Source organism: Centroberyx gerrardi, chromosome 6 (genome assembly GCF_048128805.1).
Source record: "Centroberyx gerrardi isolate f3 chromosome 6, fCenGer3.hap1.cur.20231027, whole genome shotgun sequence".
Classification (NCBI taxonomy): Eukaryota; Metazoa; Chordata; class Actinopteri; order Beryciformes; family Berycidae; genus Centroberyx; species Centroberyx gerrardi.
Genome location: NC_136002.1, coordinates 12249808 through 12272057, shown reverse-complemented (window position 1 = coordinate 12272057; position 22250 = coordinate 12249808). Strand labels below are relative to the sequence as shown.

Here is a 22250-nt window from a genome sequence, read left to right as displayed (position 1 = left end):
TCATAAAGGAACAATAAGGAATCCTCATTAATCATAATCATCTGACTCTGACATTAGATCAACTGCCATGCAAGATTGTGTCCATTTATTGCATAAGGGATTATTGAGGAGGCCTGTGGCAAACAACTGATAGGGAATAAGCAGTAGACGGTGCTGGGTGTGCAGACGTTATACTTTCCTGTTCGTCATTTGCACTGCAATCTTTTTTTTTTATTTTTATTTTTTTTAGAACGTGTTTTTTATCACATGCTATTAGCCTTGTCATTTTATTTGATTTCTCTATCATTGTTCAGGAGCCTCGCTGTATGACTTTGTCCTCTGCGGTTGGATGTTTTGTTGATTATCATGAAAATGAGGTGTTCATCGGCTGAGCAGGCGTTGTCAGAATGAATGAATGACCTTGTAGATAGAAGCCAGCACAGCGATTGGATTCTAGACAATTCTTGCTGTTTCAGAGTTAGGCCTATCACATGCTCACTGGCCTGTCTCTATGGTAACCTCCTTTATGGGTGTCAGGGAAGTGGGAGTTTGGCTCTGGCTGCACACTGAGGTGACCCGGAAGTACTAAATGAGGACCTAGTCTCTTCCTGAGACCTCAATGTGCGTGTATACATGTGATTAATGGCATCAAGTGGCCTATTGAAGTCAGAAGAGCCAAAACGTGTTAATATTGATCTAAATAAAAATCCTGGTGTTGCTGGAATGTAGAACAGGGTTTTGTCTTTCCCACAACGCACAGTGATAAGTTCTCAGGTTTCTGGACTCAGCATCTGATCTCAAAAAGAAACATTGCTACAGATTTGCACAATGTTTACAAATTCTGTCATTTGAATTGCCTTGATTATGGCAATCACTGCAATTGATTAATCATTTCAAGTAATTAAAGGAAACTGAAGGAAGGAGTCCTTAGATTACTCTTCCCTTTGATCACATTTCAGCCGTTTAAATCTGTCACTTTCAACATCAGCCAACAGGCACATTTATTTTTTGCATTATTTTGTAAGAGCCTACACTTTGCTATTTCCTGTATCTATCAAAGTGGAATCTATAAATTCAGCCATCAGTGCAGGAGAGGAAACATATTAAATATCTCTCCCTGACAGCTGCCTCTAGGCAAAACCACAGCAAGCTCAAACTGACCCATTCAGATTCTCATTGCAAAGACATAATGAGGCAAGGCTTCTCGCACAGTCCCCACCACTACTGCAATGATTTGTAGACATACGCAGCTTAACCTGATGCTCACGACTTAACAGGACTTATCTCCTTTGTCTTCAATAAATGAACATTTACACTCAGGTCATGAGATCATGCAATCAAATTTTGATCTCAATTAGCCGTGACCTTTCTCAGCGTAAAGGCAGATCCACTTTGAAATAAGGAATCTCTTCCACAGCATCTAGCCCAGCGTAGCTTACAGTACAGTAAATAGCTGCCAACATCAGTTAGCCTGCCAATTTTACATGACCCCACATTATTAGCAACCTGAAAGGCTGGATGAAAATGCTACGGGGACTGTGGTGGATAGATAGATTGGTCTGAACTTGGCTGCGAGTAGAAAGGGGGAACCGGTGTTTGCACGGCAATTAATCTACATGGGGCAACGAAGGCAGCACGCTGATTAGAGCCCCATCTGTTGGAGTGCCGAGGAGCTCCCCGGATCCTCCAAGACTATTTAAAGATGTCCAAAGACCAACAGCCTTCCAGTGGCCCACGGTGGCCTCGCGCAGGCTCCTTAGAGCGACGGGGAGAGCACTTGAAACCCGATCAGCCTTACAGATGCACTTACAGCCGTTAGTCTGTTTACTAATTACCAATTAGGGTTCGGTTGCAGAAGCGGTATCGCAGCTCGTGAGATTAGATTACACCGTGAAAACACATACGGCACAGTCGAGCGATAGATCATCTTATGCCGTATCCCTCTGATATGAATATCTAATGGGCTAAATTAAGTTTACAAACCCACTTAAGTCTTGCTCAGTTCTACTCCGCTTGTCCTACGAGAGGGTTTGTTGAGTTTCATTCTGAACTCTGTGTGTGATTCCAGTGGAAAGGGCTGCTAACACTGGGTAATGGATACCCTGATGTGTGATCATAATAGATATCCCCTAGTTCATACATCCTAGCTGTATAATGAGGGCTACTCTACTGTACCGTACCTCCTCGAGCCTGTCTAGCTCTCTAATTAGGAGCAGGCTTTGGCGACTGGTGTGTGTGCGTGTATGTATGCGCGCTGTGTTTCACCCGATGTAAAATCTAATTACCGATCACACAGTGTCTGTCTGGATTCCGCTGAATCAGAGGTGTAATTGCGCGAGCCCTCGCGTAAGTGTCTCTTGCATTAAAATGTTAACGATATCATTTAGCATCTGCAGGGAAGAGGAGAAAAGCCCTCAGCACCCAGATGTAGGTGTTTGATCATGCGTGTAAAGTGAGGTTGTAGTACATCTGGCGGGGGTTTCCCTCTCAGACAGGGTTCTCAGTAGAGAGGATGTTTTTAATTCACTCAGCACCTGTCAAAGTGACATGTTATATTACTGTGCTGCTCTGCACAGGTACTGTAGTGGAGGAACTGGTGTAAAAGCTTTATTTGACAGGCTAAAACAGACTAAATCAAGATAGAAGCACTTCTACACAGGAGTATGTGCCTGCATAAGTTTGAAATATATTGACATTAAGACACAGCGTCTGCCAGTGACCAGGGGAATACTACAATTCATGTGCTATGCTCAAGCTCTAGGACGGTATGGTTAGAGTTCGAGAAGCTGGACTCTTTCCCAAAGCTCAGGACTGCTATATTTCAAGATGTACAACCTGGAGCTGATCCATTGAAAATGAATGGAAGACTAACCTTGTGTGTAATGTTCGCTTGAGCTTTTACACCCAAATCAATGTGTGGTAGTCAGTTGACTGCATCCTGGTTTACCCAACCAAACCAATGTCAAGATGGTGGACAGTCAAATAAGGTTTGAGAATACAACATCTGCGATGCTTCAGTACCGGTGTATGAAACGACACGAAAATGCTTTGGTTATCTCGGTTTCTAATGCTATATGAGCTTTTGTGATCACATCAGAGAGTGTACAGTATAGTCTGCAGTCCATAATATGTTTTGCACTGTTCTGATCCTGTGCCATGTGTGTCTGTAAGTGGTGTTTTATGTCTCTGCACCAGTATCACCCAGACAAATCCTCATGCATTTATTTTACCTGGCGATTAAAGTGACAAAGTGGGTTCTTCCGTATGAACCACAGAGTTTGCATGAGAACACAAAGGCCTCTGGTGCGTGAGGCATACGGCGGGGCGCTCACTGCATGCAGGCGTACCCTCCGCAGGGTGAGTGTATTGCACAATGCGTCCATGCGGTGAGCGCCCCGCCAGAGCTTTTGTCCATTGTGGAAGACAGGTGGTGGAGGTGTGATGAGCTTGCTATTCATCACCCACCAAGACAAACATTCACGCTGGACCTCATAAATACTGCCTCTTAATCCAGTCCTCCACATGCCAGGGCCACGCTTTGAACTCGACACACACTAAGGCCCCGGGCCGGATTGATCCCTGCTACTCTGGCCTAGGCGGGATGCATGTGCCTGATGTATTGTGGATCACCAACATGTCTCTCTCTCTCTCTCTTTCTCTCTCTCTCTCTCTCTGTCTCTCGACTTTTCTCTCTCCTGCTCCCTTTGAGCTCATCCTCTCATATTTCATGGGCTTCTCTTGTATATACCAACCTTTTTTTTTTATCATATGCATCTGTCAGTTTCTCTTCAGTCTAGTCACACTTTTCTCAACCTTTACACTTTACTGTATATTGCAGGTAGACTTCCCAATCAGATTATTTGTGAATGCATTTTCAGGAGGTGTTTCACCATCAGAGTCTGCCCATGCCTCTGATGCTGCATAGTCCAAATAGTAAAGTAGGCTAAGGGATAACGGAGGAGGCAGAGCTGGATAGACAGAGTGACAGAAAGACAAATGGGTCCAGCTTGGTTTCTCGACACTGCTCTTTATTTTTAAACCTGGCACAGATGCTAAGATTTAAGACCAAGTTAGTGGCGGTTATTTTTAGCTGGCCATTTTTAAAGCGCTGTCATCTTGTTGGAGTTGAGGTAAGGTGTGTGAGTGTGTGCGTGCATGTGTGTGTGTGTGATGCGTAAAGTGGGTTCCTTATTGTGTGTTTTTGCTTGTGTTTATGTGCTAGTACATATATGTGTGTGGGGCGCGTGGTTTTCCGAGTGTGTTCTTGTCTGTGTGCGTGCAAGTTTGTGTGCGTGTGTGTGTGCGCGTGCGTGTGTTTAATTGGGGAGCTGGGTGGGTGGGTGGGTTAGGGTGTGACATGGAATGGAGCCACAGGAGTCTGATTTATGTCCTTCCAGCCGCTCATCGATCCCCCGGCCTGGTGTGAGACTGAGTGCATCGTCAATACTCCTAGCACTTTGTGGTATTCCTAGAATTCCCCGACCTCCTCCGCTCACACCAAGGTGTGATGCTGCAGTAAGCCATCTTGTCCAAGATCAAATAAAAGGGCATAGGGCCTGGCAGCAGTGTATTCGATTGTAGGGCAGTCCACCGGTGAATAGATCATTTTCCAGGCAAAGCGCTGTTGTCGGATCCAGAGAATTGGATCTATTATTCGTACAAAGGGAGGTAATTTGGACAGAGCTCCGCACGGCTCCCGAGGAGCATGTAGCTGTTTACATGTTGCTAAGTGTCCCCATAGACTGTTGCCAGGATGAGGTCTATTATGTGTTGCTCTCCCTCTCTATCTGGCCCATCCGTCCCCACAAGTGATTATGCTAATTAGTGTTTGATCAGATGATTAAATTAAAACTCGATTCATCCAAAGTACTAAATGCTCGGAATACATTTGTGTCTGCTTGGCTGCCTGGCTTCGCACAGCACGCGTCCCCTGTTGCCTCTCTAGCACACGGGAGGAAAGGATGACCTGAGAGGAAAGGAGAAGAGAGGAGAGGAGAGGAGAGAGGGGAGAGAGGGGAGAGGAGAGGAGAGGGAAGGAATGGTGTACAAAAATACCTCTCCTTTTTATTCAGGCAGCGGCACGGTGAGAGGGAGGGTGTAGTAATAAAGCAAGCTGTGGGCTGAGGGGGAAAGGAGGAGGAGAAGAGATGGAGGGAAGAGAAAAGAGGAAAGGAGGAAAATAAGGGAGTGGGAAGGGGGGGTGGGGGGGGGGGGGAGTGGCTGCTGAAAGGAGCCGTGCTGTGGTCCCCTAAGTGTTGAATAAACATGCTTGGTTTAGGGAAATGGCTGCGATAAATGTTTAATATGATAAGTCCATAAAGACGGTCAAATGAGTCTGGAGTATTAAAATGAGCATGGCACGCAGCAGCAGTAGCAGCAGCTCTAAGGGTGGGGGGTGGGGGGGTAGAGGGGGGGTGGAAGGGGGGGAGGGGGGGAGGGGGGGGGCTGATAATGGCAGGCAGAGCTAACAGGATGAGAGGAGCCAGCTGCTGTGACATCCAACGCTAACACACTTCACCAGCTGCTGGTCACAGACGTCTTCTTGGACAAAAACAGGGATCGTGGTCTGTCTTCAAAGGAATGCCATGGTCTGATAATGACATTATTACGTGCACAACACTACCAATAGCTGCGGTATATTTGCGTGGCGCTTTTCTCAACAAAGCTCCAGAGCGCTGTAAAATAAAAGGAATAAAACAAACAGATCAGCAATCAGCTAGAATAAAAGGGAACACTTGCACTGGTGGCACAATTAAGGCCCGTAGCTCGTTAAGGAGAAGATACAAAAATAAAAATGGTGCACAAGAAAATAGAAGTGGCTGATTAATTGAATGTATTTGAAGATTTACAAAAACAACATACCAACAAGCATGCAGCATTGCAATTTCAGACAGTAAAGTCACCTGGCTTACTTCCATTGTGGTCCAGAAAATATTCGCTGATAGACTCAACAGCACGTATGAAACGGTACACAAAGATGTGAAAATTAAATCCACTGGCAACCACAATATATAAAACACCTCTCTGGTCTGCCCTCCGCCATATTTCTGCTGTAGTTTGCAATCATTTTTTCAACTGTTTTTTCAAACCCTCTGGAGAATAGTTTGTATTTTGTTAGGCAGTTTGTTCCACTTTTCTGCACCTGTGTCATGAAATGAGGTGCTGCCTGTAGCCTGCAAGCATGGAGAGGGATGGAATTGAGCTTGTGGTTGTCATTAGCACCAATCAGGATGAGGCCACTAGCTAATAATTCATAGTATAAATAGGGGGGTGAGGGATGACTATGTCCTCTTTGTCACCATTTCAAAAGTCTGTAGCAGTGATATACAAGATCGTGTGGTGGCATCGCATCCTGGAAGGCGAGCGGCCGTTACTGTCAGGTCACTCTCTTCAGCAGCCTCTCATGTTGTGGCTAGAGTTCACTGAAACCTCCATGGACATCGAGAACTCCGTGGACATTTTGTTACCTTAGTGGGCATGCAGGTGGACAGCAGTCATGTTTAGATACCATCAACTGCAGCATCTTTGAAGGCCCTTAACCTTAATGTTTGGTGACATAATAAGGTTGGTTGTCCACTATGTAGTGTCTCCACTTGTCTAACCGGTGTATGTATCAACATAGCAGAGAGGTAAGGCCTCTGCCAACAGCCATCCCTACATGAGAAATCTGCTGCTTAATCACGTTACAGAAGACAGACAGTGTATGCTGACCATTAGATTAGTTTGGACGCGATTAGATTATGTCCACTAAAGCCTCAATCAGACATTTTGGAGTATAATAATAAATTACAAAATAGAGTCTTAAAAGGTAGGAGTTCCTTATGTTTACAAACAATACAAGCGTAATCAAACTATTTGTTGGCAGACTGACTCAGCTAGAATGCACCGGCTGAACTGTACACATCATCCAAAATTTAGCGCCTGTGATAATGACAAAGACACTACCGGATTATTGAGGTGCTGGCCACAGCAAAACAGAGCTTGAATCATAACGAGTCGCTGCACACTCATAGCCTCAATGCAGAAGTACTTTATTCATGAATATACTACAACGATGTTTTGACATATATGTTTTCGTCAGGGTAACTGTGTAACCCGTTAACAAGGCAGCTCATTACCTCAACACACATGTTTATTGAAATGTGTTTTTATTAAATTGAACAATATATCACATGCAGTGTGGCTGTGAGTGGGCAACAACTCGCTATGTTTCTAGTGCCTGTGATAACCTGGACATCATTATTAGATCGTATAAGGAGCTTTATCCATTCAGCAGCGTTTGCATGTGTTTACCTTCAACCACTGTGAAGCTTGTCAGATGCTTCCCTGTGATTGTCTAGTCTCTCTGGCAGTCGTCGTCTCATCCTATGTGGCAAACCACCCATGTGGCACTTCTCTAGGCTAAATCAACCATAAAATGTATTTTTAAATACTATTGGCCCAGGCCTGTTTGTCAGAAGGATTAGCATTAGCTTTCCATAAATACATTGTTTTTTTCATTCTTGTTAATTAGGTTGTGCAGAGGCAACTAATACCACAGTGCTGCTCTCCTCAATTCTTGGTGAAATTAGGAAATAATTCTCATTAATCAGTAAGATTGCAGGTGCTGGAAATGTAAGTAAGCTGTGGGAAGTTGCTTCTAATTGCATAGGCTACAATAGACCGGTAGCATTATATATGTTCACATGTTTGATATACAGTATTTGCAATGCTTTATGAATATACTCAATATATAGTAAACATAAACCTGCTTCATGAATGTACTCAAAATATAGTAAACATAAACCTAGACATTAATTTGAAAGTAATTTTTTATATTTTGTTTACTTTACTGACATGACTTTCCCTCCACTTTCTAGTAACCTTGTTACATCACATAGCAATATCAGATTTGTGCTGGTAGTTTTTATTCATCATCAGCAGCAGCAGAGGGAGCTGCTATAGTTTGCTACAGTATAATCCCTCATCGGATCCTCTCTGCTGCACTCATCAGCAGTAGCAGCATAATTTAGACATCAATGTCTCTATCGCTGAGTTTTACCCACTGAGAAACAGTCCAGGGTCTCTCCTTCCCCTTAATGAGACAGACAGCCACTCTGGCCCATTTAAGACATGAAAATAGACCGGGGAGGAGGCTCATCTGCTGTGGGGGCCTCGTTTTAGTGCCGCCCGCCCCTCCTAGACATCAGAGGACAGATCTGTCGGTGTGGATCAGCAGCCTGCGTACAGCCAGCCCTTTCTACTGTCACAGCACCGCTTAATATTCATGAGAGCAAATTGGAAGACAGTCATTTAACTTCCGTGCATGGTGTATTGCCTCTGGGCAGATCAGATCAGGGGGAATGCTTACTCACACTGGACCGCCTGGCCCCGGCTGGTTGCCGTCTGCTTGTCTCGCAACCTCCTGCCACTGCACCTCCTCTTCAGGTTCCTGGCCTGAATAAATGTTTCAGCTAATTTAAAATGGTTAGATTTACTTTAGTCAAAAATGATTTTCAACCTTTTGATTTAGATCTGACGTTTTCATTACTGTATATGCTGTATATGAAAAAAAATCAAATTTGGGTAATGCACAGCATTTTTAGCTGCTGTGTAAATCCAGCCAGTGAACGCTGCTTGATCTCAATGAACTGTAGTTGGACTGTAGTGATTTTTAAACTCTGATACACTTTAGTCATGTATACATGTGAACCTGCTTCATACCAATACTGCTATCCATAAACCCATAGAGGAGGAATGGGAATTTGTTAAGGTGGAAAGTCGCTGTTTGGCTACTGTGTGTCTAGAATGTGAGTGAGCCAGGTATGATCTCCGGGTCCCAGGCAGACTTGCCCTCGGGGCACAGAGCGGAGAGCTGCTTTAATTACCCAGGGTTCCTGCTGTCACGCTGTCACTGTGAAGCACCCGGTGCCACCGCTGCCGCGCCGTGTCGAGTCCCCCCGCCGCGGCGGCGATGACAACTCAGACAATGGCTCTGCTCGCTCAACAGATGCAACACGAGTGCCCTCTGAAATATGGGAAGCCGAATCAATCCCTCTGTCTCTCTGATTCCCTCTTTTCTTCTTCTTGTTTGTTCTCTACTGTTCTCTCTTCTTCCTCTGTCACAATGTGCTCATGAAAAAGCAGACTGCATGAAAGATGGAGATCCACGACTATGGAATGAGGTTTAATGGGTTGTCACCGGTTACCTAGGTAGCACTGTGACCATGGACTTAGCAGACACATGAGGGAGTAAAAATCAAACCAGCCCTATATGTGACTTTCACACGCTTTGATCAGGGGTCACATTAGCAATTCCCCTAATAATGGCTGAGGTGTGAATTCCAGATTGGGAAGGTGATCCTGTGTTGGTGCCTTGGGGCAACTTCTCCCTTCTTGGGATGCAGCAAAGAGGCAGTTAGCAGTTTCATCTATTTACCTGCTGTTTGTTCCCATTGGCATTGATTGCACGTTTACTTAAATGAAGCGCCCCAGTGGCTCTGAAAGCACACTGCCATGGTTGGTTACACCCTGTCAACTGATCAGCTCTATTGTGTGTGAGGGATCGCAGCCTTGTGATGATGCTGAACCATAGGTGTTGTTTCTCATATTGTACAGTAACTCTGTGAGAACATTACGTGGGCTGCTGCTTCCCCAATTTGTATTTTAAATTTGTATTATTTTATTTTAAATACTGGATCATCAGGCTGTAAATACTGTGAGAAATTGATTTTTTGAAATAGCAGCACAGTACAATAAATGTTAGTTTTTTGTATTCATTTTCCATAAAGACAAAACTGTCAGCCTCTCAATATAGACAAAATGGACAATAGATTACAACTACTGCTGCTTTTTGTGCAGCAAATGACATCTAGCTTAGCCTACTACAGTTTACAAGTATTATAGTTAATCATCCTGTTTAAAAAAAGAATCTGAAATACCCAGCAGTTACTGTATGTATTTACAGTAATACACAGTTATGTAATGTATTGTAATGCGGCACTCAGTGCAGCTGATTACAAAACATTAGGTTACAGTGCAGATCAACATGATGGTTTGTTGTCTAAGAATAGAGTGTTAGCATCTACTATAGTCAAATATACAGTATATGTGGCTCTCAGCTCAGCACTACTGAAGCCCTGCCACTTAGAGCTGTGACACGTTGTAAACACTTTGTACACATACTGTATTACTGGTAGTCTAGCCTTGTGAAAAGAGGGTTGCTGGTTGAAATACTCAAACTGAAAATCTAAGCTGGGACAATAGCGCTCTCCCGTTCCTCAAACACCAGTGTCAAGTTGCCATTGAGCAAGGCACCCCAACTCCTCCAGTATCTGCTCAGCGGCCCACAGAAGACTGTGGTGTATTGGGCAGACGTCAGATGTGAATATGTTTAACTGTATGATTGTGCAGCATGGTGCTACAGAAAAAAAATAACATACATGCTCAGCTAAGCTTCCCCGGATAAATAAATGCTAAAAAGCTGTACTATACTGATATAATGTATGAGAGATTTTAAGTATTATATCTCAAGGAGATGTTGTTATTCTAGCTTTTCTACCAGAACCAGAAAAGACAGGTTCAAGTTAAACAGCCTTTCCCTTTCTTCCCTTCCTCCCTGAAGATATCCTGTCAGAAAAAAATCATAGTCAATTATAGATGCATATAATGCATTATTGAACAGTGTCATTTATTTCACCTTTACGGTTGAGCTCATGAAAAATTATGCCAATTACTGATTTCCTCTCGGGCAATGTAGTAAGTGGTTGGGCCCCGAGGCCGGTTGTTGGGGCGTGACTCGGTGCTCTTTGTGGGGTCTTGCGGGGCGATGTACCTGCATCACTCCGCCGTTTGTGGTCTGACTCATGAGCTTAGTCAATTAGGAAAACGAGTAGCGCAGTGATATGCACCCTTCGACTTGAGTCCATTTCTTTTTTTAATTAAATCAATCTCGCTATCACTCAGCCAGTCTAAATTGAGTTGCTCTCCCATACTTTTCATATCTGAAATAGACGAATATCAAAACAGCCATGATGTAAATCCTAATCCAATTTCTTCAATGCTTGCACAGAATGCGAGCTTTCCAAGCGTCCAAACGCTCCTTTGATCTACTTCTCTCCAGCCATTTGCTATTGTAGCATTGTAACTTTCAAAGTATCAATTAACTAAGTACCTAAATTATATTTGCTGAAAACTTTGATGTTTGGGAGTTGTATCTGTCAGTGAACTTTCTTGAATTTTGTTTGGTGAGGAAAGGCAAGAATTGTTTTAGATTTCTAAATGACTTCTTTTGCAAATTATTTCTGTAAAAACAATAGCCTGTCTTTCTTTATTTTTCTCCACTGAACATGTCATCACATCTGAATCTCAGACAAAGTATTTTGCTGACACATTACAACAAAAATGCATGAGCCAAATTTAAAAAGGAATTGGAATAATAACCAGCACATTTTTACATTTCACACACAAAGACAATGCCTCCTGAATGCAGCATCAATAATGCCTGTGTGATTTAAAATATGGACATGCATGATTTCAAAGTGTTTCTCTTTCTGACTAACCTTGGGCACAGTCCATGAACAGGTGGGTTTTGATCTCCCCCCTCATGGCTCCAGTCTGTATTATCAACAGAGCACCGAGAAGATTGATACTCCCTGTGCCAGCTGGAAAAAGAGAATGAATCAGAATTTAATATGACTTTGATGTATTATTTTCATCTTGGCCGTTGCCACAGACCCACTGAGAACCCAGCACAGTATCCAACCGCATTTTAAAAGATTCAAATGGGCAAAAACTTTTTGATATAAGATACTGTACAGGAGTGTATATAAAAGTCCCTCTGCTGAGAGCATACATTCTTCTCCAAAACATAAGAATTTTTCCTTTAATCAAGTAAGTAAGAAACTAAACATTCAGTGCTTTTCCCATGCAACATGCCCTGAGAAATTCATACAATCTTCCCTGTTTTATATGGTTGTCACAGGCACAGCAGACTGTAAATATTGCTCATTCACATGAGGATTGGGGTCAATTCGACCTATTCAGGAGGAGGATTTCCTTTAAAATCAAACAACTGAAAAACTTCTCTAAAAATATGAGTTCATCTGAATGAAATAATTGAGAGTGAATGCTATATCATGAATCACTGAATAGCATTTTTCACAGTTTGAAATGACTGAGTTGGATGTGAACTGACACCAGAATTATTAGCAAATGCTACTCGACCCGAGATTGGTGTGGATGTCTAGACCAAGTGGCAGAGAAAGCATAGCCTATACTCCACTAAACTGTTCATCAATGATTCATTCACATGAGAAAATGTCTGCTGTAATCCTCATTCGGAGACCAGATTAAGCCTGGCTGACTGTAAGACTTCAATCAAAGACCTAATCAACCTGTAATGAGCAGAAGGGTGGAGGGGTGGAAAGCGGGGAGGGCGTCCCAGGGCAGCCATTGGCGTCATACTGTTCGTCTTAGGATCTCCCTCCTTGTGTGTGTGTGTGTGTGTGTGTGTGTGCGTGTGTGTGTGTGTGTGTGTGGAACGTGCATGTGGGCACCATGACTCACCCCTGTGGCCTGTCTTGTGTGTAGCGGGTGAGCTGGCTGTCACTGGCAGGTTTATCTGTCTGTGAGGCTAATGCTGAGCGAGCACCGCTGTGCTTTGTTGGCCATTAAGGAAGGAAGCGGACGGACACACACAACAGGAGCCTCTTCTTCTGCCACACCTGCCAGCTGAGCCTACCTACTCACTGAACAGATAGATAGATAGATAGAACAGATTTACAGGTTGAAACAGACATGCAAGTGTTTCCTTTACTAGGAGTACAGATGGGAGAACAAACATAGAGATGCATCCAGACATGCAAATATGCATTGTAAGCGATTCACATTGTTAGATTTGCAGATTGAGCATGTAACATATGTGCAGAACAGGGAGATGTGCATTGTTAGCTATCACGTTGTACAACTCACAGATGGAGGTAACACATAGGCCTGTACAGAAATGAGTCTAGAATGAGTATTGTTAGCATTTAAAGATGGAATTAGCATACAGAGACAGACAGTAACAAGAGTGATATACAGACAGATGAAATAATAGACAGATTTGATTGTCAGAGAGACAGACAGATTCTCTCCTGTCCTGCTACTTTTGCTACTAGCTGGCTGTTCTGTGGGCCGAGTCACAGCTGGCACACTGAAGATGCTTATAATCCAAAGCACCTCATATGTATTGGTTTTTTTTTTTTTTTTTTTCTGTATGCTTTGTTAATAACTATTTTGTTCACTCCATGAAACTATTGGCCTTATAGAAGCAGACCTGATAGGGTCTGCTGACAGGCCTGGACAGTCAGCAGGATGTACAGCTGCTGCCTTGATGGGCTCAATTGCTGCAACTACTGTTGCAGTTGATTGGCTGTAGATGGTGTGCTTGTTCAGGCAAATCCAAACATATAGGCTATGCATATATAGTTATTAATCGCTTATTTTAACAGTTATATCCTAGTGAGATTGCCTCTTTTCAGGGAGACCTAATTACAAAAACATTTACAAGGCCAACAAAGACAGGTACACAGTGACAGTCGTTCACATGACAACAGATCAGCCATTCATAAACACAATGACTTGCACATTCGGTAGTTGGGGCACTGCAAGTGTAGTCAAACATACATGCGTACTGTTACATACCTACTGTATTAAGTCTGATAACATAGTGCTGTGCAAATAAACTTCATTCATTCAGTTCATCTGGACAGTTATGAGTAGATGTTAGCTGAATACAAACACACAGATGCAGTAGAGCTGTGTTGGCTCCACCCTGCAGTAAAACTGCACAGACTACTCATGTAATCTCCTCACTATCTGCCCATTCAATTTTATCTTCAACCATTTTGAGTGTCAAGACTATTTTGTGATTGTCAAGACTATTACTTGGGCCATAAATGTTTGAAAATGATATTTGTAAGGTGTATAGCAGACTTGGATAGACAAAAAAAAAACTGTTTTTATGGAGACATTATCACAGATTTTGGCTGGCAAAATGGAAGCAGTGCCTTCAGTTTACATGGAAGGAACAGCTAGCTACAGATTGGTTGGTCTGTCACTCATTTAAAAATAGTAGCCATTTCAGTAAATGTCTAAGATTATGAGGATGACAGGTAAAATGAAGAATGTGATATTGTTGCTATCTTTTGCCAGATGCTAGCTGCTACTAGGATTAGCCTATCTATGTTTCATGCAGAGCTAACATATTGCTAAACTTTGGCTAACCAATTCCATGATAGTTTAGCTCTATGAAAAACAAATGCTCTTTTGGGTGGTCTACCCCTGTTGGCCAGTAATCTTATTAGACATTTCAAATGCTGTACGGCTCCTTTGTAGCTGTGGTGATAGATAGGTGTTTTCAGTATTTTACTAGACTAATACTAGACTGCATTACTGGCCATGCTGACAGTTATAGACTGGCAGCACTGCAGCTGACTGATTCTAGCAGCTAGCCAAGTCGTTACCTAGGCTAGCATTAGCTTGATAAAACATGAAATACTGCTATATTAGACTTTTTTTCCCTCTCCCTCCTCCTCCTTTGTCGGTTTTCTCAGTTGCAATGTTGTTCTTTTCCAAGAAAAGTAGTTATTGGCTGCCTACATGGCCTTTACCTGGCAGGGCCGGCCTTGATTGAGGCCCACAGAAGCTTCTACTAATATTTAAAAAGAAAGAATTTTTGCTGTGCTATATCACAGAACTATATTTCCACAGATATCACAGAAATCTTCCAAAATATAACAAATGCATCTGTTGTCAGACAGTTGGCGGCGAGACATCCATTATTGGACCCGTCCCCACCTGACAAGCTTCTTTCCTCTTTCCCGCAAAATGTGGATGACATGATGCCAGAAGAATGGAAAAAACAGTAACAGGCATTTTGCATTAGTCATGACCCAGGCTCAGCTGTGTGAATGATAATGGACCTAGGTGTCCTTTGTCAGAGGTTTTATGTGCTGCATCATTAATTGTCCATTACATTAAAAATAGACATAGATTGCATAAACAAATGATAGCTTCATTTTTTAAAACTACTTTGACATTGTTAATCAGTGGTTTGTTTGCAGTTATGTCACATATTGTACAGACTGAAATCTTGCCAGTGCTGGGAAAATTGTCACCAGTAATGGAACTTGAGTGGACAAACATTTGGGCGACCTGCTCTTGCTATGACACAGGCTGAGCAGGTGAATCCAGCTGAAAGCTGTGATTCGTTATTAACTGATTTCACTGATTAAATCCATTTTGATCATGAAGCGGAGAAGTAGATGAAGATGAGGAGAAATGTTAAAGAGGATTTTTAGTTCTCTTGGCAATCAAGACATGGATTGTGCACAGTGGAGTGCAACTCAACAGTAGGGTGGAGTTCCTAATATTTTGTCCACTGAGTGTATACATTTAAAAACAGCTGAATTGCTATAGGAGATCAAAACATACTTTCACCCTGGCATCACTTTCACCTTTTATGTGCCAATAATTTTGAATGGGTATCCCTCATTAGTTACAAATGAATGTTGTGTGTGTGTGTGTGTGTGTGTGTGTGTAGATGAGCGTGTCGCTGGAGTGTCTCATTGCTGGGTTAGAGCTGCTGGAGCAGAGAAAGGGATGGAAACGGCTGCAATTTGAAACCTTGTTAGGAATTTATGAAGTGCTAAAATGTTTTCTCCCCAGGGAGAGTCCAAGCCAGCTGCCAGTGCCACTGTGAGCCATTTAGTGCAGAGCCTCTGGGCTCGTCACCAGCCTGAGATGGCAAGCTAGATACACACACACACACACGCACTCACACACGCACAAACACACATACACATCACACATGCACGCACGCACACAGATCTGCCTGAAATGGTGAGCTAGATGTACATACACATTCACAAACAAACACACATGCTGACAAAGACACACGCTTACACACACAAAGATGCACGCACGCCCACACACACACACACACACACACACAAACACACAAACATGCCTGAAATAGTGAGCTAGATGCAGAAACACACACATACAACATACACACGCCCGCACACACACACACACACACACACACACACACATCTACCTGAAATTACACATACATTCTCACAAAGACACACGTCTGCCTGAAATTCACAAACACACACACACACACACACACACACACACACACGCACATATACATATACATACACAACACGTACGCATAGAGATCTGGCTGAGATCGTGAACTGTGCTTCGCCATATGCCGCTAGGAGACGTTCGCAAGCTGCATCACTCAGAAATCAAACAGCCAGTGATTTCCACTGAGCCGGCTGAAGCTAATTGGTCCTGCGTTGTCATTTTTTACCCTCCTTCCCTCTAGAGAACACTCCGCACAAACTGCATTTAACATCATTCTCGTTACTGTGATGCTGGCTGGAATCAAAGCTTGAGCATAATCAGGGCAACTGACCTTATTTCATAATTGATAGTTGCTTATGTTAATTTAATGTTCCTGAGGTCCCAGGGATGGGAATACATTGATGAATCCAAAACCACCGATCAAGTCCCATATGCTGAAGCATTTAATTTGTGATACAGAATACTGTAAGTGAGATGGATCTGCCTAAACACTGAAACTGTCTTGTTTATTACTGTTAAATTATTTTTATTATCGTTTATTGTTGTTTATTTATATTGTGACATTATAACCATGGCATTAAATATCTTCTGTCGGTATCTCTTCTCAGTGAGCTTGGAATTATAATGTGCCATTTGCAATCATAATAGTTTTGAAATATTGAATTTGAGTTCATTTATTTATTTTCCTTTTGCTTACTTTGCCCTCTTAAACATTTTCAAAAATCTAACTTCAACCAATCAATGTTATATGAAAAGCTCATTTTTGACCAAGATGCCAGGTGGCGTTTTATAATTCCAAGATCTCCTCTTTTCTCCCTCTGGTGCAGATTTCAGTCAAGACCTACGTTCAAGCTCCTAATTCCAAACTTTATTTACATAGCAGTTTTTCAAGTGCTTCAGAGACAATGAAACATCAATAAATAAATGTGCAACAACAGAAACTTGAAAACAAGATTATAGAGGAATATAACAGTACAAATACAACAAGATGGTTCATGGTCTTAACCACAAACATCCTCTGTCTCCTCTTGCAGTTTTCAGTGAGGACCTACATTCCAGCTTATACTTTGTCAATGCATCTCTGCAAGAGGTAGTATTTGCCAGCACCACAGGGACCTCGGTGCCCTGTCCTGCTGCGGGCGCGCCGCCCGCCTCGCTGCGCTGGTATCTGGCCACCGGCGAGGAGATCTACGATGTCCCTGGCATCCGCCACGTCCACCCCAACGGAACCCTCCAGATCTTCAACTTCCTGCCGTCCAGCTTCAGCAAGCTGATCCATGACAACACCTACTACTGCACCGCCGAGAACCCCTCGGGCAAGATTAGGAGTCAGGATGTCCACATCAAGGCTGGTGAGTCCACAGAGGGCTTGGAGGAGCAGGAGTAGAGTAGCAGCAGTAGTAGTGATGATAGGAATAGTAGTAGTAGTAGTAGTAGTAGAGAGTAGCCATAGTCATATTAGTTGTAGTCGATGCTTGAGATAGGATTAGAAGCCATGATGTCCACTGGTCAGCAGACCATGGTGATGGATGGCAGGCCTGATCCAGATGACTATTTGAATCAGATTTTAATTACATTTCTAGAATTCATTAATATTGTCTAGCACAAGTGGATCTTCCCAAAATTGTAAACCAACCCTATCTTTCACTGCAGGCAAAAAGCAAAAGCTAACAGTGATTGAATTTGAATTAATGATTGACCCGAGTCTGATGGATGGACATCTTGAACCAGATATGTCACGGGAAGATTGACTGTGAGAATGTAAGATGTGCAAGTTAAACTATATCAAATGCTGAAGTAAGGTGGAGTTATTGTATAGACTTTAACCAGTGATTACTGCAATGAAAATGAAAAATAATGTCAAAGATGACTGTTTATATCCATTCATCATCTATTTAACTCAAGCCTCATTCAGGTTTCCTGCACACAAATTTTGTGCGTATGACCAAATTTAATCCAAAGCTCTGTTGCCATTAAAAGTTTTACATTTGTTGTGTCTAACCTTCTGTAAAAAAGAATAAAAGACATAATTATTTTTTTTCTATCATATACTTGGAAATAATTGTACACTGAAATTTAATAATAATGACTAGGGCTGCAACTAACGATTATTTTCATTGTCGATTAATCTGTTGATTATTTTCTCGATTTATCGATTAGTTGTTTTGTCTATAAAATGTCAGAAAATGGTGAAAAATGTCGATCAGTGTTTCCCAAAGCCCAAGATGATGTCCTCAAATGTCTTGTTTTGTCCACAACCCAAAGATATTCAGTTTACTGTCATAGAGGAGTAAAGAAACCAGAAAATATTCACATTTAAGAAGCTGGAATCAGAGAATTTTGACTTATTTTTCTTAAAAAATTACTCAAACCGATGAATCGATTATCAAAATAGTTGGCGATTAATTTAATAGTTGACAACTAATCGATTAATCGATTAATCGTAGCAGCTCTAATAATGACGCAATTCTAGATGAGCTGGTCTCTAACTGCAACAACAAGTCTAGAATAAAATCATAGGCCTCTTATGAATGAGGCTCCTCGTACATCGAGTCATTATTTTTGTCTCCTCATCCTCTTCAGTTTCACGGGAACCCTACACAGTCCGAGTGGCCGACCAGAAGGCTATGAGAGGCAATGTAGCGGTCTTCAAGTGCATTATCCCGGCTTCTGTCGAGGCCTACGTTACTGTCGTATCATGGGAGAAAGACACCGTCTCACTCAGCTCAGGTAAGACAAACAATATTTATATACTGTATCCATATATGATATTTACATGTGTACAGTATGTACATATCCCTTATTTTAGCAAATGAGTGCATTATCTCAGCTTTTAATGCTCAAAGAAATAAAAGGACACAAAATATTAAAAATCAGGCCTCATGTCTGTAATGTAAAGGTAAAATGCCAATGCTAAAATGTCTGGCCAGTTTTGTACCTTTGTACATGATATTTAATGTATTCAAGAATACAAAGTGAAGTGTTTTTAGTGCTGGTTATGGCAAAACAGTGAGACTAAATGTTTGATGGAGGGAAAGGTATGTGTTGCCTTTTTTCCCCCTCTGTTTATCTCCGTACCCTCCCTGCTCGGCTCTGTGCTCTTTGGACACTCTGTTCTGTTTCACTGTGACTCATCTTACCTGTTTACTGTCGTAGTCGGCCATTACTGGGGCTCTGCAGCTCCGCGCGGCCCCGTCCTCTCACTAGCCAGAGGATGTTGATATCTGTCACATTGAATCACCGAGCCGAGTCCTGCCTCCTCTCTCCTCTACCCTCCACCTCAGCCAACTCCATTTTTGACTCCAGCAAGGGGTAAAGTGGAGCAGTTTACATAGCATCATTGACCTAGTTACCCTCCTTGGTTGAATCCAGTGGCACAGCGTGAGCACGCAAGAAACCAGAACGTTCTGCGGGTTGAATTTTTACTGAAGTTAAATGGGATGCTTATCTGTTTGATTGCTCCATGTACTGCCCGCTGGCTGATTTAGCTTCATACTGGGGCGTTCAGGGACCTGTAAGTGAGCACTTGATGTCATTTGACTGAGGGCAGAATCTGGGACGGTGTTTTGGTGGCATTTTAAATGCGTCTGCTCGAGCATGAAGATGTGTCCTCTGATCCATACCAGCGACTTATTTACTCGAGGTTACTCCAGTTACTCGCCGCTATAGCTGCTGGTGGAAGACATTGCCTAATCTCACGGAGAGAGCGGGCCAATACGGAGCGTGCAGATGTGATTATGTTCTGCAAATGAAATGAGAGTCGTGTAGACAAGACTCACAAATGATGTTTATCTCAGCTATGGTTGAAGAAAAATGTAAATTATGAGGAGACAACCCTCCGACATATCACCTCGACGTCTTTATCAAAGATGGAAAATTGTCCTTTGACCAACATTTTGACGATGAATAAAAAAATGTAGATGTGATATGTGCGTGTGCGAGAATTGTAGCATTTGAGGCTTTGGCGTTTGTGTCGTTCCTCTTTAGTCAAAAACAATTACCAACCATTCTTTTTAAACCCCTTTCCATTTTTTTTTTACTGCAAGTCAGACAGCCTATAGAATATGCAGTGAAGGTTTGATGGATTGTATTGTCTACTTGGCGTTCTTTTGAGTTCTTTCGCAAGCATTCAAAAGAACAACGATATTGGATTGTCCGTGTTTACTCCAATAAGTATTGCAGCAGGCGAGTGCTGTCAAAAGCATGAGCACACGGTCAAAATCACTGCTGCTCCATGATAAATATTTGATGGTAGATTCTGATGCATGAGCGGATTCACCTCGCACTGTTATGGAGAGGGTATGTTTACTCCAGGAGCGAGGGTTAGGAGGACGTGTGTGTGCGTGCGTGCGTGTGTGTGTGTGTGAAAGAGAGAGAGAGACCATGAGGATACCAACAGGGCTTGACAATGGCAACTGGGTGCAGTTTGACCCAGCCTAGTTTTCCGACTCCTTCTCCAGCCCTCTCTCTTTTTTTCAATTTTTCATGAAAGAAGACTCAAGTCTCAGTGGACACAAAATAAAGCTATCCCACAGCCGCACTAAATTATTAATCTCAGGTTTTTGTTGGGAATGGTAACATCAAGCGCACTCTATTGTGCATCAGAATGTGAGGAAGAATACTCAACACTCGAGATATTCCCCGCACCAGGAACACAGCATCACCGGGATGAGATCTCGGTGTTCTTGAAAAATAGTGAGAAACGGCTGAAGATGTCACTTGATGTTTTTTGGCTACTGCTGATGAACATCCATACTTTAGACACCTTGACGCATCTAAATATTTTTTTTGATCGCTATCAATTTTGTGTGTCCTCTATAAACCACTTAGCTGTTTAATATTGTCGTGTAAATTTGCATTTTAATGTCAGATCAGTAACGTTCAAGCAGAGAGGAAACTAGCTCGAATCGTGGCTCGTGAAATCTGTGAATATCCAGTGATTCACATCAGGGTCAAAAATAGATGCATAATTACAGACTAGGGCCTGTCTTAATTAATCAGCTGTGATTGAAAAGTTAATTACAATATGAATTACCTCTCAGAATGAGGACTGCTTAGTAGTCATTTGAAGCGGCCTGTTTTCAATGTGAATGAGCGCGGCGCGAGCTCGCCGGGCCCTAATGTTGCCACTAACATACCATTAACCCGTCATGCATTTTAAAATGGATCTCGCAGCACGAGCTTTCAAATGCCCGGCTCCAATCGCCTCCTCACTGCTTTTGATAAACAATTGACAGAGCTAATAGAGAGATGAAAGAGGGAAAAAAAAAAAGAGGAGCGGAGGGAGAGAGGAGGCTGGGGAGGGGAGGGAGGAGGAGGCCTACTGTGTTGCTGCCTGGCTTTTATATGCTGGACCTAATGCATCTCCTTGCTTTTTTTGTTTTGTTTATGTGTGCGCGTGTGTGTGTGCACGCGCGTGTGTGTGTGTGTATTGGTGTTTTCACATGCACCTTTGTGTGTGTGTGTGTGTGTGTGTGTGTGTGTGTGTGTCAAGTGGCCCGGCTTTTGAAAAGGGATGGGGCTGGGATGGTGTGTCTTTTTGTGTTTTCCCATCTACCTAGCTTTTTGTCTCATCTTTCATTATGAGCCAGCGTAATGAGGCGGCCTTGGTTGCAGAAAAGAGCTTCAACAAAACTAGTGCTCGCCTATTGAATGGGCTGCAAACAGCATGTTGTCATTGAGGCCTTGCTCTCTCCTCGGAGACTCATGCAGTCATGTATGTTGTATGTTGTGCAACAGGTGCGTGGATTCCGTGGTTATGTGCGGTAACATCTCGATTCAGCTTCTTCCTAATGTATTGATTGTCACCCATGGGCTGGGAAAGATGATTTTCCTCTGCACCCATTTCACACCATACATTGTCTATACATCTCCTATTGACTCTGTCACATTGGCTCTTTTTCTAGGAACATCATTAGTGTAGCCTCTGTATAATCTCTGTAACAAATGGCACACACTGTGCCTCTCTCAGTGCTTGTTTTTTTTTGGCATGAGTCAACATTTGCAACATTTGCATTTCCATTCAAATCTTGTTTTGGAAATATAGACGTAGTGCAGTTGCCCCTATGTTAGACTCTGCTGCTTTTTGCTTGTGTCTGGTTCATGAAATGAGAACTCTGAAACGCAGATTATGTGTTGTGGACACAAATTAT

General features: G+C 42.6%; 1 protein-coding gene across 2 annotated transcripts in view; it reads left to right on the top strand.

Moving 5' to 3' along the window:
• The window catches only part of dscamb (Down syndrome cell adhesion molecule b), a 122989-nt gene that overhangs the window by 1858 nt on the left and 98881 nt on the right, over nt 1–22250 (top strand). Inside the window, exons 2-3 of one of the 2 annotated variants that reach the window (XM_078284039.1) lie at nt 17133–17450; nt 18682–18828. In XM_078284039.1, the coding sequence (XP_078140165.1) occupies nt 17133–17450; nt 18682–18828 (465 nt within the window). Of the gene's footprint in view, nt 1–17132; nt 17451–18681; nt 18829–22250 lie in introns of those variants that run through there. The other variant, XM_078284040.1, reaches the window with a different exon arrangement.